This window comes from Cebus imitator, unplaced genomic scaffold (genome assembly GCF_001604975.1).
Source record: "Cebus imitator isolate Cc_AM_T3 unplaced genomic scaffold, Cebus_imitator-1.0 Scaffold347, whole genome shotgun sequence".
NCBI lineage: Eukaryota > Metazoa > Chordata > Mammalia > Primates > Cebidae > Cebus > Cebus imitator.
In genome coordinates this window covers 1,106,994-1,124,037 of record NW_016107662.1, presented here as the reverse complement: position 1 = coordinate 1,124,037, position 17,044 = coordinate 1,106,994, and the positions used below count along the sequence as shown (strand labels likewise).

At 32.7% G+C, this 17,044-nt stretch overlaps 1 protein-coding gene across 4 annotated transcripts in view; it reads left to right on the top strand.

Annotated features, from left to right (window-relative positions):
• DENND1B (DENN domain containing 1B) overlaps positions 1-17,044 on the top strand; it is a 276,363-nt gene that overhangs the window by 97,639 nt on the left and 161,680 nt on the right. For all 4 annotated transcript variants that reach the window (XM_017506062.2, XM_017506061.2, XM_017506058.2 and 1 more), the window contains exons 4-5: positions 5,569-5,618; positions 7,584-7,703. Coding sequence is in view for 3 of the 4 variants with exons in the window: in XM_017506061.2 (XP_017361550.1) it covers positions 5,569-5,618; positions 7,584-7,703 (170 nt within the window). In the remaining variant the exon portion in view is untranslated. The remainder of the gene's footprint in view (positions 1-5,568; positions 5,619-7,583; positions 7,704-17,044) is intronic.

The window sequence follows — 17,044 nt, the reverse complement described above, 5'->3', positions numbered from 1 at the left end:
ATATATATATATATAATATATATAAACATATACATACACAGAATATATAGATACATATATATATTTTTATATGATATATAAATATGTAAATACATGGAATATGTGTGTGTATATATGTATGTGTGTAAATATATAATCCTGTTGGTTCAGGACCTCCCATGGATACTAAAATTACACTGATGCTTAAGTCCTTTATATAAAATGGGATATATATGCCAACTTTTTTTGGCATGTAACTATGCACATCCTCCTGTATAATTTAGATCATCTCTATATTTTTAAATAATATCTTTTATAATATAAATGCTATATTAATAGTTGTTGTAGTATATTATAGGTTTTTATTTGTATTATTTGGATTTTTTCCAAATATTTTTAATCCACAGTTGGTTGAAACTGCAGATGCATAATTGTCTAATTTTTTTTTTTTTTGGTAATGTCACTCTGCACTGCCTTCAATCTAGTCTTTTTTGTTGACATTAGATCAAACTAAAGTGATTGCATATGTTTCATCACCTAAGACTTATGCACATAGAACTGAAATTTTTGAAACTTATATTTTATAGCACAGTTCTTTTTAAAGCAGAATGTATTTGCTTCATGGCAGTTATTTTAATATTCTAATAGTAGAAATTTATTTTAAATTCTTGATAGTGACAAATAGCTTGATCCGATTCAACAACCTAAGTAGTTTTAGTGTTGGAATTCACAGACTTAGAGTGCTTTCCCTAATTTAAGGAGGAGGGGTAAAAGAGATTTATTTCTAACTAAAACACTATATAAAAGTAAAATCCAAGAGAAAAATTCCACACTGGGCATAGTTGTCCTGACAGTTCCTTTTTGGCTCTAAGTTTGAAAAATATATTCTCCAGGGGACATGGATGAAGCTGGAAACCATCATCCTCAGCAAACTAATACAGGAACAGAAAACCAAATACTGCATGTTCTCACTCATAAGTGGGAGTAGAACACATCTTAAAAGATAAAAGATAGGCTATGCCTGTAATTTGACACATTAATATAGTCATCTCTATAAAATGCACCTTGACTAAGTCACCCTGTTAATATAGATTTGTTTCCCTTGAAAATTTAAATATCTCACAGTAACCTTGAGAGCTTGCTATGGTGTCCTGGAACATCTAAGTGCTGTTTGGGAATCTCAGTTCTGTGCCATGCAATGAAACCTGCTTTAAATAGCTCAGTTTATTTATTTATTTTTTGTTAAGTTTGTTACTCTCTTGTGTAAAGCACAAATAAATTGAATGAATATATAGTATTAGGTAATTCTCACTTATTTGGGAGATAATATTCAAAATTAAGTAATCATATTTTTAGAAATTTATGGCCTTTGTGAAAAGTTAGATTAAAGTGGACAAGTAGCCTGTTTAATTGTACAAAATGATTCTGAAAGTGTTATTCACATGAATAAAATTATAGACATTTAAAAATCATCCTCATATGATATTGTATAATATTTTTATTGAGAACTTTACTATAAATGTAATTATTTGATATGATTATAAGGATTCTCAAAATATGATACTTCACTTATTTTTCTCTGTAATTACATGGGTCATGGTTATTGGAAGATGAATGGGTTGAATTCAGAATTTTACTCTAACTAGTCTAAGGCTAAACTGAACACAGATAACCATTTCCTTTGCCAGGGATTAGTTTAGGAGTGGCTTATGGCCCTGTGGCTAATTAAATGTAATGGGAAAGTCAGGGATCAGACTTCTGGGAAAGGTTTCCTCACCGGTAAGACTGACAGAAGAGAGGCTTATTTCACTGAACACTGCTGTATCTCGTTGGGATGTGCTGAACTCTGGAAGCTCATTTTGTGATCATGAGTAGAGATAGCTGAGGAAAAAGCCAGCAAATTTAGCCCAGCAGGGCAAGAGAGAAGACTCTTGAGTCCATGAGGTAGATGTTGAATTAAACAGATCCTGAACAAGTCATCCATGTCACTTCTTGCTATGAGAGTATAACTTTTCCTTATATACATTAAGTACCCTTAACTGATATAGATACCCTTTAATTATAGGTGCTATTCAAACTGAAGATTCAGGATCTTTGTGGGTTTACAATGTAGGCAATCAAATTTGTGTTTTGAAAAATACTCCCAAGTGATTCTAACACCTTCTCATCTTCTTTCTAATCCTTTCCACCCTCCATTGAGAACCTCTGGAGCAAGATAGTTTTGAAATTGAATGAAAGGACTTGGTGAGTGATTAATTATATGTGGGGGTCAGGGAAAAGGAGGGGTCTAGGTAACTACCACGTTTCTGATTTGGGTAACTAGGTATGTGGTGCTGCCAGTTTAGGTGTTAAGGACCATAACTAAAAGAACAACTTCAGTTTTGTACATTCTTCGTTAGAGGTGTCTGGGAACATTTGGAAAGTGATACCAGAAAGTAGTTAGAGCCATAATCCTGGAGAAATAACTAAAGTACAAAACTAAGAGATTTCCTAGTTGTAGTTGAAACTATGGGTGTAGATAGGATTGCTTACAGCTATGTCTTATTGAGTCGGGAAGAGAAGAAACTGGAATTTCAGAGAACACCAGAATTTCAGTGTAGAGTCGAGGACAAAGTGGTTGAGGAGGAAAAACAATTACTGATATCACCAATAACACATCTCATTTTATCTTACATTTTTCTCAGATATTCAAAGACCTTTGTTCTAAGAAGAAATTCTAAGAACTTTGATCAAGATGTAAACTTTAGTGATTTTTTTAAAAAATGTAAATTATTTATTAAATGCTTGTTTTCCTTTTCAGTTGATCAATTTATGGTGCTAAATGGTAACCTGATGGGATAAATAATTAATATACCACTATAACACTAGCAATTGGCTCTCTTTTCTCTTACAAGATCAATTTCATTGTAATGCTTATTACTAGAGATACACTGGCATGGAACCAAAAAACCCCCAACAGATGAATTTTCATCAGTCCTTGTTTCCAGTCATTAATACGGTAGTAGATGTGCTTTTTTAGGACATACACAGAAATATGTATTATTGCCTCTTTCATTTTGCTGTCCATAATTGTGTGTTCTATTTCATCCATTCTTTTTGTTTGTTATTCCTGTTTTTATCATTTTACATGTGTTGGCCAATATAATCTTTTGGCACAAAAATAAAATATTTTGGAGAGTTAGGAGGATTCTGAAATCCAAATAATTTTTCTCGGCTAAGAAATATTCTTTAAAAGCAAAAGTCTGTAGAAAAAGGAGAAACTGATAACTTCTGTAGAGTATTGACTTAAACCTTTCACATAATCCGTGGTTGCTAACCTAGAATTTTGTGTGTCTGTTTGTGTATGTGTCATATTAAAAATACTGCGTAGTGAAAATACCAGTCTTTATAAATGCTTTTGTAATAAATGTAGAAGTAGAATTTTCAATTAATACTATTGCTAAGAGGATCCATAAAAGCTATTTGCATGCATTTTATGCCTCCCTCCAAGCCTCTCTCTTTTCTTTTTACACTTCAGTTTCAATAGCACCTGTAATTAAGGAAGAAAACCAAGCCCTGGGAGCTAGGTAGGACTTCCAGCTATTGATCTGTATAAACCCAGTTTATACTGTCAGGGGAGAAACAGTCAACTGCTGAGCTGCTTTGTCACTGACATAAGCTGAGAGAGGATTTTTTTTTTTGTCTATACTGTTTATACACTAGTCTATAGACCTGCTGGCTGGCTGAATTTTAAAGAGTGCGGAGGTTTAAAGACTTGTCCCCTGAGGGATGCTTCTGCCAGTTGGGAAGCGAGCTGAGGCTGTTTTGCAGAACTGTGTGCATGTGTGTTACTTGTGGAAGAAGGGAGGGGGAGGGCGTGAAAGATTGGGCAACTAACTGGGAAGCATTCTTCGTAATTTGAGTCTTAAAATTAATGTGAAATATATTACTGATTTGTGTATTTAGAGGCAGACATTGCATTTTGAATATATATTCTTTATTGTTATAGAAATTATGTGGACAGTTTTACAGGAAGAGTTCTGAATGGTGTTCACATGTATAGTAAAAATGGTGAATGGTTTCACTTTATGAAGCACAAGATAAGGATTAAGCAATGGTCAAATGAAAATGAACTGATCTCATTTGCAATAAGCTGTTTCTCAGTTTGCGGAATTTAACTTATGGCAAGTTTAGTGACCCTTTTAACTACATTGAACAAAATATTGTCAGTAGTGAAACAGTTGGCTTTCTCTTACTATGGAGTCTGTGCTCATACTTTTAAAGGTACATGATTATAAGCAATTCAGGGTATCCTGCCCTAGGAGAAGATTTTTGTTGTTTGTTTGTTTTGTTTTTTTGTTTTTAACAAGATTCTTTTCTTTCTGCTTGTGTGCGTTAAGGCACTTGAAGCTTTCTTAGGTATTAGTATTGAAATTTTATAATGCTTTATTTTTAGTTGACACTTTATTGTAGTCTACCTTTTTAAAACAATGCAAGAAATTCTACTTTAAAACACTCAATGCTATATTTATATATGGGGTTTAAATATTCGGATATTGATAATTTCTGTAGACCTTTGTTTTAGTGGCAAAGAGGTGGTAGGGAAAATATTGTTCAGTGAGGATGGCTGGATGTTTGCTCTTTTTTCTTTTCAATAGGAAATATCCTTATAAAACTCTTTGTCTTGGAAAATTGCCTGACTTTGAAGTTGTATAATGTTGTCTTCAAGTTTAAAATTTAACTTTTGAATCAGACTTAATTTTAAGTTATTTTTCAAATATATCAGAATAGATTTTTAGCTGATAATTATTTGTATGTTATAGTTGTTAATGTGTATGGTTTCTAAAAGATATTTAAATTATTTTTCATGACTGTAAAATAATTAAAGGTTTCAAAATCATTCAGATTATTTTCTGTGTTTTATTAAAGCATTGATTTTCACATTAGGCAATTCTTAAATGAAAGTGCACAGAATAGAAGCTGTATTTTTGAAAGCTTGTTTTTAGATACATTATTTCTCTAAGAGTGTTAAGATAAAACTTAATACCAAGAGTTGAATCATGTAAATATGTTTCTTTGGCTATAGAAAGTCTTTCTCTCTCTTTTTTTTTTTTAAACTGTTTGACTATGGTACATGTAGAGTTGTTATACCTCTCGGTAATTCATTCTGCTGCCAACTTCATTCCCTTTTCTCTGCCTGCATTTTAATTGAAACAACATTTATATTTTTGAGCCAGGATCTGTCAGAAGTCCCTATGGCTAGACTGCGGTACAAGTAGCAGCAGACGTAGCTTACCCATATGGTGCGGTGCTTCTTGTAAAATCCATATGGCCTTGTTGAAGGGAATCCCAGCGGGGATGTGAAGGGTGTTAATACCCTTCAGGCCAGGCCTTTCCCCCCTGGGGTTTCTGTGGCATTGTCAGTGCAATCTGCCAAAGCACAAACTTAATTCCTTTTTAATAATCAATTATTTTAGTCTAGGAACCTGTGCTATTTCTCTTAAGGACAAAGAAAGTAACTTTTTTTTCCTAGAAAATAGCTCAAAAAAGTTTTAACTTCATCTTAAAAAATATTCTAAAACTTATTTGTTTAAAAATTTCCATTTGTAGGAAATACTACAGAGTGTGCCAAAGTTCTGTTTTCCCTTTGACGTTGAAAGGTACAGTATAAGTATCATTTAAATAAATTTAGCTAATTGTAGTACATACTTTAAAATGACTAAATGTGCTTTTTTATAAAATAAAATGTACCTTCTCTTTACTGCTTCTCACAAAAATACTAGAGATTGAAAAGAGATTGAAAATTAATTAATATGTGGAAGAGGAAGCCTTTTAAAATCACATCTTTTATTTTCTCTACTACGACCAGTTAAGACAAGTCTGAAAACACTATTGCCAATAGGTTCTATGTTTTGCCTTTGTTCTCTATTCTTCAGGTAGAAATTGTGAGCACTAGTGGAAAAAAAAATATTAGTATGACCTTGATCAGAGCCTTAGAATTATGTCTTAATGTATGTTTCCTGGTTTCTATCTCACTTCATCCTAATTGAAAAGACCATCTGTGTCATGTAAAACTCATGTCTACTTGTTTCTCAAGAATAGCTTCATAGAATTGATAGAATTATGGAGGGCTATGGGGAAACTCTTCTAGTTTTGAAAATCTTATTTTTATATTTCACTGAACAAATACTGAATGATGACATTGCATACAGTTGAAATTTCATGGAATATATAGCCCTTTGAGCATAACAGCAGATCATTTATTATTTTTCATGTGATTTTTTTAGACTCTATTATAAGTTTTTTTTAAGAGTGTGATATGAAGGCTTTTAGAAAGAATATTTTAGGAAAATACCTTGCTCAAGTAAATATTAGTGAGACTTTTTGATTTTACTGTATTAAAGATAAAGTCTTCTGAATGATGGACTAATCAGTACTAGTAAGTATTCAGTAGGCTTTATCTTTAAAGCCCTCGCCCCACTAAAAAAGTTACAAATTTCACGTTAATAGTAATGATAACATAAAGGAAGATTTAGGATCCAGCTACAAAAAGGATATTATGAACCTTGGGCACTAGAGGTCACATTTGTCACTAGAGGATGTTGTTTTGTTTTTTAGGTTCATTAAAGTGTAAGAAAACCTTTCTACCTAAAAGTGTGTTTGTTAAATGTTCAGCATTTGCAATGCAACATTTCCTTACAAAACTGTTTGTAGCATTGATACTGGATACTGGCAGTAATTTGTTTCCTTCTGCACAATTCCTATGACTATTTCAAAACCAAAGTTTAGGCTTCATGGATATTTTATTTTGGGACAAGGAAGCAAAAGTTCAGTTATGGTTATCTAATGGCAAGATTACAGCCAGTACTGGGAAATATATTCATATATTTTAAATAGAAATAAAGATTCAATCTAATGTTTTATATTGCCCCTTATACCAAAGTGTGACACATATTATGGTAGTATGATAAGCTGACTAAAATTCTTTATAGCTTAACCAGTAAGCTTTTTTTTTTACTTTGGTAGAAATTATATTCTTATTTTGTACTTGGAAATTTATTCCTCAGTATTATATTGATACCTCTACAAGAGAATTCTGGAAAAAAATACCAAGAGTATTTTTGTAGGGTACTTTATTGGGTGAGAATGCCAACAGGAGAAGCAATTAAACAGAGTTGTTGGTGGTGGTTGCCATTAGATTCTAAAGCAACATGATTTGCTATCTAAGCAATTTTAGGATAATTAGGAAAAAGGCTAGAGTTGAAGAAAAAGACTTAGTCATCATGTCTAGCTTCTTACTTCTACAGTTTCAGTAATAATATTTTGATAATTTATGAAATATGAGCACTTTTAGTCATGAAAATTTATGGCAGACTACCTTATGATTTCCTAGTGAGAGATTAATATGTGCTGAACTCTTCGGTCTATGAGATATTGCAACTTATTTTGCTGTTTACCTTACATATTTCACACTTGTTTTAGTTTTGGAACACTGTGCTAGCTTCAAGAACCAGCTGATTAGAAAGATGAAACCAATGTCACTTACGAATATATTCTTGCTTTTGTTTTTCTTGAAGAAAATTGTCACACAAGACATATTGTTTCATAACGTGACTGTATTTTAGGGTGTCTCAGAATCAAGTTGGACAGCACTTTACCTTTGTACTGACAGACATTGAAAGTAAGCAGAGATTTGGATTCTGCAGACTCACATCAGGAGGCACAGTTTGTTTATGCATTCTTAGGTGAGTATTTGTAGTAAAAAAAAAAATGGATGCAAAATAGGTAACTGTATCTCTCTTTTGTGCTTTGTTATGCTTGGGATGAAAAAAAAACTTTTCTTTAAATCCAGGTAAGTTGAAAATAATTTTCCTGACTTTTTGTATACAGAATCAGTTAAGTTTAAAGATTTACCATTAACCTAGTGGAACTTTCCTTGAAAGAATTGATTTTTTAAGATTAGCTTTTATGGAATTATTTTTGGAAACTAAATATAAAGAGATGGATTCAAATAAGATATTAGTTTCACCGATTAAGTGGAATGCAAAAAAAAAAAAAAGAAATCGGCTAAATTAATGTATGCCTTTTTCTGTCACTGAACCAGAACTTGGATTTTTAAGTGAACTGCCGCTTTAAGGCAGAGGTTGCAAATTGATGATACTGGTAGAAGTGTTTAAGAGGTTTTTGTTTGGCTACTGGGTGTTTTAAACTTTTTAAAGGATATTAACCTTATGAATTTTTAGGAAGTTTTGTATATAGTCCATATTTCAAATTCCTTTTGAAAAGTGAGGATATCTGCTAATTCTGATCCTACACTCTGCCATGGCAACAATAAGCTGGAAGTAAAATAGATTTTTAGTTGTGTCAGGAGCTTGCTAGTTTCCACAGGTCCTACCTGTCCTGCTTAATTGCCTACATTGTCTGCCTTGATTCACTAGGTAGTTGAGAGTATGTCTCTTGCTTGTGGATTTGGGATCTGAGTTGCTAGCTGTTAGGAGGAAAGGGTTCTAAAAGTTAGCATCCTTGTAATATATCCTGATGAATCAGAAATCCAAATGTAGTCTATAAAAATAGGAATCTATGCTATTATTATAATATGGATATTGGTCAAGCTAGATTTCTCAAAAATGCTTATAGGAAAAGAAAAAACAATTTATGAATTATCATATTACAAAGAAAACTTTGGTATAAAATCAGTCTTCCTGTTCATTTGCTATTAATATTTAGCTACATTTATATCACTCATTGATAAGTTGTTAATTTACTTAGAACATTCCTTAGAGCTGGAGAGTTTTTTTCAGTCTTTATTAAAAATTAAGTGCTTAACTGCTTTATAAATAATAGAATTGTAACTGTGCCCCCATTCTCTCTTTAGCACAACTTTTTCATCTGTGTAGCAATAGTACTTAAAACTTAACACTTTATCCAAAAGAATGTCATGCTCGAAACCGTAGGTTAATTTTTCGAACTTGGAGCAGGTTGGCTGGGCAGTGGGAGTGGAGATGACAGTGGGCAGTGGTGGGGAGAGTTCCTTTTACCATTATTTCATCTGAAGGTTCAAAAGCTACGGTTTAAAGGGGAGCATAACTTTATGCACTGTACCCGAGATGGATTTGCCCGAATGAAAAGACCAAAGCTGTATATGCGTTCTTATTTTTCTCAATGAAGTTTTGAAACTTTTCATTAAAAAAATTCAGTTTTACAGGAAAGTTTTAATGGTACAGTGATCTTTTATACAAACATTACCTAGATTCATCAGTTGTTAGCATGCACTTCTCTTTCTCCCCTTCTCCCCAACTCTCCCTTTCTCTTTCAATACACACACACATACACCCATACCCACACAACACACACACCCACACCCCGCCCACACAATCTCCCTACACACACACCCCACCCCCCCACACCACACACACACACACACACACACCCATACCCACACAACACCCACACCCACACCCCCCCACACAATCCCCCTACACACACACCCCCCCCCCCCACACCACACACACACCCATACCCACACAACACACCCACACCCCTCCACACAATCCCCCTACACACACACACCCCCACCCCCCACACCAAACACACACACACACCCACACACACACACACCATTATTGATTTTGTGCACCCATTTGAGAGTACATTATAAACATCATTTTCAGGTAAGATTTGAGTCTGATTTTGTATCTTACCTCACTGCCTCCAAACTGACCTCCTGATACTTATAACTTAAAAGTCTGAGCCTTTTGTTTTGAACCCTTAAAATACTTTGAATACGTTGAACTTATTAATCATTCACAAATGATTATTGAATGTTTAGAATAGTTTCTATACATTTCTGTTTAAATTAAGAATTTAAAATTCTAGGAATTTCTGTTTAAATTAAGGTAAGCCATCATTACTTGAAAATATTTACACAAAATATGAAATATAACTGTGAAATGACGGAAAGATAAATAAAATGTTCATATTGGCAATTCAATTGTTATTAATTTATAGGAAACAGAATCTAAAGCAAATACAATAATCAAATTATTTTTATCTGTGATTCTAAACTTGCATCTATAGAAGAACACCTGAATGTTTAGGTATCCTCTTTGAAGTAGGAATAGTTTTTACCTGCAGAAAATATGATTATATTATATAAACATAATGAAAACCAAAAGTAAAAAATCATGTATACCAACAAGGAGACCATTTTACAATAATCATTATTGAATATTTTATCTTTTATTTAAAATAATTTTTCCTTTTATATTTATTTTGTCATTTGACAGTGCAGTGCTTTTGGTAGATAAGAAATAGGAGGTGTCAAAGCTTGATGAAAAAATCATAGAGGAAAATCTTAAATTTAGAAAAATCATAGAGGAAAATATTAAATCTTAAATTTAGAAAAAATCTTATTTTCCTAATAAATTAGAAAAATATTGCCATTTTAAGATTTTAATGGCATATCTCAATATTTTCCCTGAAAGACAGTATGTGAAGGGATTCTTTGAGAAGAGCTGATTAAGAGAATAACCAGCAAATTAGATAACTATTTAATTTTAATAGTTAATGGAGGAATCAGTTACCATGGAATTCAGTATCTTATTCTAAAAATTGGAAAATTATAGTTAGGTAAATGTCTATTTGTAAGCTATAATCAGTGTGTCTCCTGGAAAGGAATTTTGACAGATTTCTATAAGTGCAGTAGTAACTGGAATTATGGTGCTTTTGGTCCCAGTTTATCCACCTGGTTTAATGGTCCTTCACCACTTTTAACTTTCTAATTGTTGAAAGGATGGATAAAACTCTAAATGTCAACTAGAAGAAAAAAACTACTGTGGCAGTGAGAGCCTACATGGAATCCCTAAAATATTTGTGTATTTGAGTACATAATGATGAAAATGCTTGTATGGTGACAAGTATAATAAGAAAATTTAAAATGCAAATAATAAACTAGTGGAAATATATTTACAGCCACTATAAGAAAGGGCTAATAGCCAAAACACATAATAAGCCCTACAAATTAATAAGAAAAATAACCTGATAGAAAAATAAGTAAAGCATCCGATAACTTACTTACAGAGGAAATATAAATAACATATGTAGCTATGAATGATGCTCAGCCTTACTGAGGGTAAAGAAGTGAGCCCATTAAGGTTGGCAGAATTGAAAAAAATTTTAAATAAGCATGAGAGAAAACACACTTCATGTGCTGTTTGAAGTATTATAAAATGGTATAAGTTTTTGAAGAAAAATTTAATATCTATTAGAATAATAAAATCTTATATTTATTCACTCAGTAATTTCAGTTCTAGGAATTTAAATCCCAGGATTATTTCTAACAGTGAACGGAAAAGTGTGAACGAAGATATTTATTACAACATGGTTTATAGGATGAAAAAATGCTAATTAGCTAGATTTAGTCATTCCACAATGTATACATAATTGAAAACATAATATTTTCAAGTATACGCAATAAGTACATAAAATTTTATCTGTCAATTTAAAGAAATAATAAAAAATAAATTTAGGCCGGGCGCAATGGCTCACGCCTGTAATCCCAGTACTTTGGGAGGCAGAGGTGGGTGGATCATGACGCCAAGAGATGGAGACCATCCTGGCCAACATGGTGAAATCCTGTCTCTACTGAAAATACAAAAATTAGCTGAGCGTGGTGGCTCACGCCTTTAATCCCAGCTACTCAGGAGGCTGAGGTAGGAGAATCACTTGAACCCGGGAGGCAGAGGTTACAGTGAGCCAAGGTCGCACCACTGCATGCCAGCCTGGCAACAGAGTGAAACTCCATCTCAAAAATAAAATAAAATAAAATAAAAGTAATGACAACATGAATGCCTCTCAATAGGAATTGATTAGCTATATTATGGTACATTTTCTAACCTCCTCCCTGTCCCACAACCCCTTCCTTTCTCTCCCACCAGCATGTTATCTCCATGAGGGCAGGGATTTTTGTCTTTTGTTTACTTACATATTCCCAGTGTCTACAATAGTGCATAGCACATAATTCTTAATAGATTTAATAGATAATTATTGAATAAGTAAATGGATGATTAATACAACAACTTTTTTTTGCTATTAAAAAAATATACACACATATGCACTCTGACTTAGAGAAATGTTTATAATCTATTGTAACATGATGAAAAATTTCAAAGTAATGTTTATGTTCTTATGTTTGTAGAGAACGTTATACATGTATGTAAATGTATATGTATTTTTAAGAAATAGCTAACATATAAATATTTAGACATTAATATATGAGTGTATGTACTTATAAAAAAGTCTAAAAGGATATACCCTTTATTTTTTTTTTTTACTTTTTATGCTTCAGCGTTTATCTACTTCTTACATAAGCAAAAATCATTTCAATTTTTTCCTACTCTAAAACTTTGAGATGTTATTATATAGCTAGTAAACTATAAATATGGAACTATAGGTACTATGTTAAAAAATAGTTTTTTTTTTTTTTTTTTTTTTTTTTAGAAGGAGTTTTACTCTTTTTTGCCGAGGCTGCAGTGCAATGGTATGATCTCGGCTCATCACAACCTCCGCCTCCTGGGTTCAAGCAATTCTCCTGTCTCAGCTGAGCTGGAATTACAGGCATGCCCCACCACGCCCGACTAATTTTGTATTTTTAGCAGAGGTGGGGTTTCTCCATGTTGGTCAGGCTGGTCTCGAACTCCCCACTTCAGGTGATCCCCGCCTCGGCCTCCCAAAGTACTGGGGTTACAGGCGAGAGCCACCGCACCCAACCAGCTAGATCATTTTTTGCCAGGTGTAAAATATGTGTGTGTTTGTAGGATGGGAAATTATCTTATTAGTATGATTTAGTATAGGTACTCTGTACCAGTCAGGTGATCACGGTGATGTAGCAAAATTAAGAATGGGAATGGGACAGTTTTATTCTGTGTCCTTGAAAATTGGAATTTAAAGAAAAAAAATATTGCTGATGGGGTGGCTTTACGATCTTCCAGCCAGATATTGATGTTTCTTTGTAATTCAACACAAAATGTGCCAGATGGGAATGATTTGTAAGATGGTTGGAGAAATTCTATTACATTTAAAATTTATTTTTTTCTCCTCCTCTAACAGTAGTTATTTAATTTTACCGTATACCCTTAAGATGTGGTTGAAAAAAGTCTGTTTTTTTTTTTTTTTTTTTTTTTTTTTTTTTTTTTTTTTTTTTTTTTTTTTTTTTTGAGGCAGAGTCTTGCCTGTCGCCTAGGCTGGAATGCAATAGTGCAATCTCGGCTCACTGTAGCCTCCACCTCCTGGGTTCCAGAGATTCTCCTACCTCAGCCTCCTGAGTAGCTGGGACTACAGGTGCGCATCACTGCACCCAGCTAATTTTTGTGTTTTTAGTAGACACAGGGTTTCGCCATCATGTTGGCCGGGATGATCTTGAACTCCTGACCTCACGATCCACCCATTTCAGCCTCTCAAAGTGCTGAGATTACAGGCATGAGCCATGGTGCCTGAACGAGTTTGTCTTATTTCACTATGAAATCAAGACTTAGAGTAACTAATAATTTTAGAAGGAAAAGGAAGGTAGGATTATCTAATGAACTATTCATACAGTGGTTTAGGGTAGTCAGGTCTCTTAATTTACAAGCCAGCTTCCTTTATAACAGACTGTGCTGCTTCCAGCAGTATATGAGAGATCAACTATGCTCATTTTCTGAGTTATTTATGGGTAGCTGGCCAAGGCCTTATTGTTTGCAGTCAGTTTTGTAGGAGTGACCTGGCATTTAGAATTCATGTGCTTAATAGGGCCAAAATTTATTGAGAAGTATGACAAAATACCTGCATAAGCAAGACATAGGCATATGCTTTTACCCATATTTTCTGATAACAAAAATAACTTATTTTGCTATAGAAAAATTGGAGTATCCAGAGAAGTTTAAAAGATAAAATAAGAGTCACTTATATTTGTGAACACATGATTGTTGATTATGTTTTGGTATTCAGTTCTAGTTTTATTTTTAAAAGATTTGCTAAGATACATTTACAAATTTTTCTGTATGTCAAAGTAAATGATTAACTATAGTCTTTATTCACAATTTGTAAAATAAATGAATGCAGCTAAAGCAGTTCATCAGTGGCTTTCATTTTATCCTCCATAAGTACCTAGAATTTTTACACATACAATCTAACAATTGTCCATTTCTGTTTTTTTTTTTTGCTTATAAGTTGAGATTTCACACAAAAATACATCCCTTCTAATTATAGGTTATGTTTAATCACTTTCTTGTATCTTTACCTGAAATGTGTCATGACTTTTGGATATTAAAAAATTTTAATACCCTCTCCTTGAAGCTGTCTTTTGTGCAAAGTTGGTGCCTTTATATTGAAGCATACTCCATTTGTAGGTATTCTATTGTGAGATAATAATGGCTTTATTATCCAGAGTTCATTGTCAGCAGCAAAGGAATTAAGATTCTTGGATAGAAATTAGTTGATGTTTTTCCTGTTGTCCTTCCAATATCCTAAACACGAATTTTTTTTCTATTGTGATAAAATATACTTCATAAAAAATCTTCTCATTTGTGAGTTATTTTCTACTGTTTGAATTTGTCTTTTTATCTAAAAATTGTAAAAGAAAAATATTTATGAATGTCTTCTGAGTTTTTGTTGATGTTGATCAGTTTAAAATAATTTAGGTCCTTATAAAAGCGTAGACATAATTAAAATGACATATATTGAAGAAGCTTTAAGGTATTTTAATGCAAAGTAAAATAAAACAGTGTAAATTGATAGGATGTTTTTGTTAGAAATAGCATAAAATAATTTCGTTTGGATTTCCTGACTAGCAGAGACTCTTAGGTTAAAGATGTTGATCCTCCTGATACCAAGTGACAATGAATTAACAGCAACATCATTTAGTGTTTGTTTACCATAGCCAAGTGGTCTGCTTAGTGACATATATACTTTATTAAAATAAAAAACAAACCAAAAACCATTCTAGTCCTTAAGAGTTCTAGGCTAGAAAATTTGTATATAATGCTTTCAAGCCCCTTTTATCTACTCCAGGATGATGCTATTGTAGGACTTGAAATTACCGTAATCTAGATTTACCTCAGAGTTCTAATTGAGAAAATGACACATCATGTTATATAAACCATGTGTCCGTTTTCTTCTGGATTTATGCCGTTGCAAGATTTGAAAGTTAGTATATTTCTTTGATTTCTACTTATTTTGTTCACCTTTTCAAAAAAATATTAGAATTTAGGCCTATTTAATATAAAAGTTGATATTTAATTTTGAGCACTGTTCTGTTCTTTAGTTCTTTCTCTGACATGACTATTCTAGTTTTAACAAGATTTCATAAATATCCTGAGATATTACTAATTTAAATCTGTCAATTGTTCATATTTAGAATGGTTTCATATGCTAGCAAAAATGCAAAAAATAACTTTTTTACCTAATTTGATTAACATAATTTTACAACTATAAAATTGTCGCCAAGGGTTCAAAATTAAATACTCCAATGAGGAAGACAGATTTATGTTTAGGGCCTTTGTAGTTACCCTTCCCCCCTTTAACTCATGCCAAACTTGAAGCTTTCACACTCTTCCTTTGGGCAAATCCCTTAGAAGCAGAATGTTTCAATTTTACACATTTTGTGTCAATTTTCCAGACAGAAAAACAGCCTCTAGACATTAGACGTTTTCCTACGGAAAGGCAGTTTCCTTAGTTTTATTTGATTACTATAAGTTAGGTTCCTGCTGATCACTTAGACTTTAGTGGTTACCTGACTGTTTGACAAAAAACATTTCCTTTCCATTATTTAACCTTTGACTTTTGAATGTAAACGTTTTATCAGCTCTATGGTGGAAGTAGAAGTGTGGGGGAAGTCTTCTTTCTACTGCAAAATGGGCTCATGACTTTATGCATCTCTCTTTCTTTTGCCTTATGTCTTTATATTAAGGAAATGATCTGACAATTAAATTTTAACTTATCTCCTGTACTTTGTTTTAAAATAATTACTTATAATGTTTTACATTTATATATGTTGGCAAGACTTATATAAGAGTCACAGTTATTCTTTGTTTAAAGAAGTTACATGTTCAGTTTTAAAAATTCAAGTAAAATGTCTTATTCATTTATTACGATATGCTGAGATTTTTTTTTTTTAACTTCCTAGGATTTTTGTGGTCTGTTGTAAGAAAACAGATTTTGACTGTCTTTGGGACTATAAAGTTTAGTGAAAACCATTTTAACATTTTACCTTATTGATAATCAGTTTAAAATTAGTTGCTTTGAACATATATTGTTTGAAAATTACCTAAGCAACCTCAAAATAAAGACATGAAAATAACATTTCCTACCCTAGCCACATAAGCTTGTATACTTTATAGTATTTTATGTTTGTGTGTGTGTGTGTGTGTGTGTGTGTGTTTCAAAAGTTTTGGACATAACTTCCTTTTAAAAAAGGATGTTTTTTGCAATATATTTAGACTTAAAGTGTATATAGAGTTTAGTTCAAATTGGAATTACTAGACTACTTTGTGTACTCTGGATCATTTTCTTATCAGATAAGAAAGTGGGTAGTAAGTAGGATTTCCTGCTTGGAAGTTGATGCTTATCGGGAGTTTTGAATTCAGTTACCTATGTGGACCAGGTAGGGGACTCAAATGAGAGAAACCTGTTAAGTGCCTAACAATAGGGAGTTGGGCTAAGTCTGGTGATCTGAATAGTACATACCATACTCGGAGACAAAAGCCATAACTCAGTTCTAGGCTTTTGTTGCACAGTGAAAAATGTATGGCCAATGCTACCAGTTCATTTGATTTTTTTGAGAGGAACAAGAAGTCCAGATTTTTACAGTGAATTATCTCAGATTTGGAAGTTGGCAACTTATTTAATTAAACAACACAGTATTGACCGAACAAAATATGCCCTTGGGCTAGTTGCAGCCTGCAAATAGCCAGTTTGCACTCTGTTGTAGATGTTGTTTATTTACATCAGAAAATCTCCTTGCTTTCTTGATATTTCTAGGAGCGTGGCTGTGTTATAGAGTAGTTCCACTTTTATATGTGATGTTTTTATTAAAAAATATGAATGATATGTA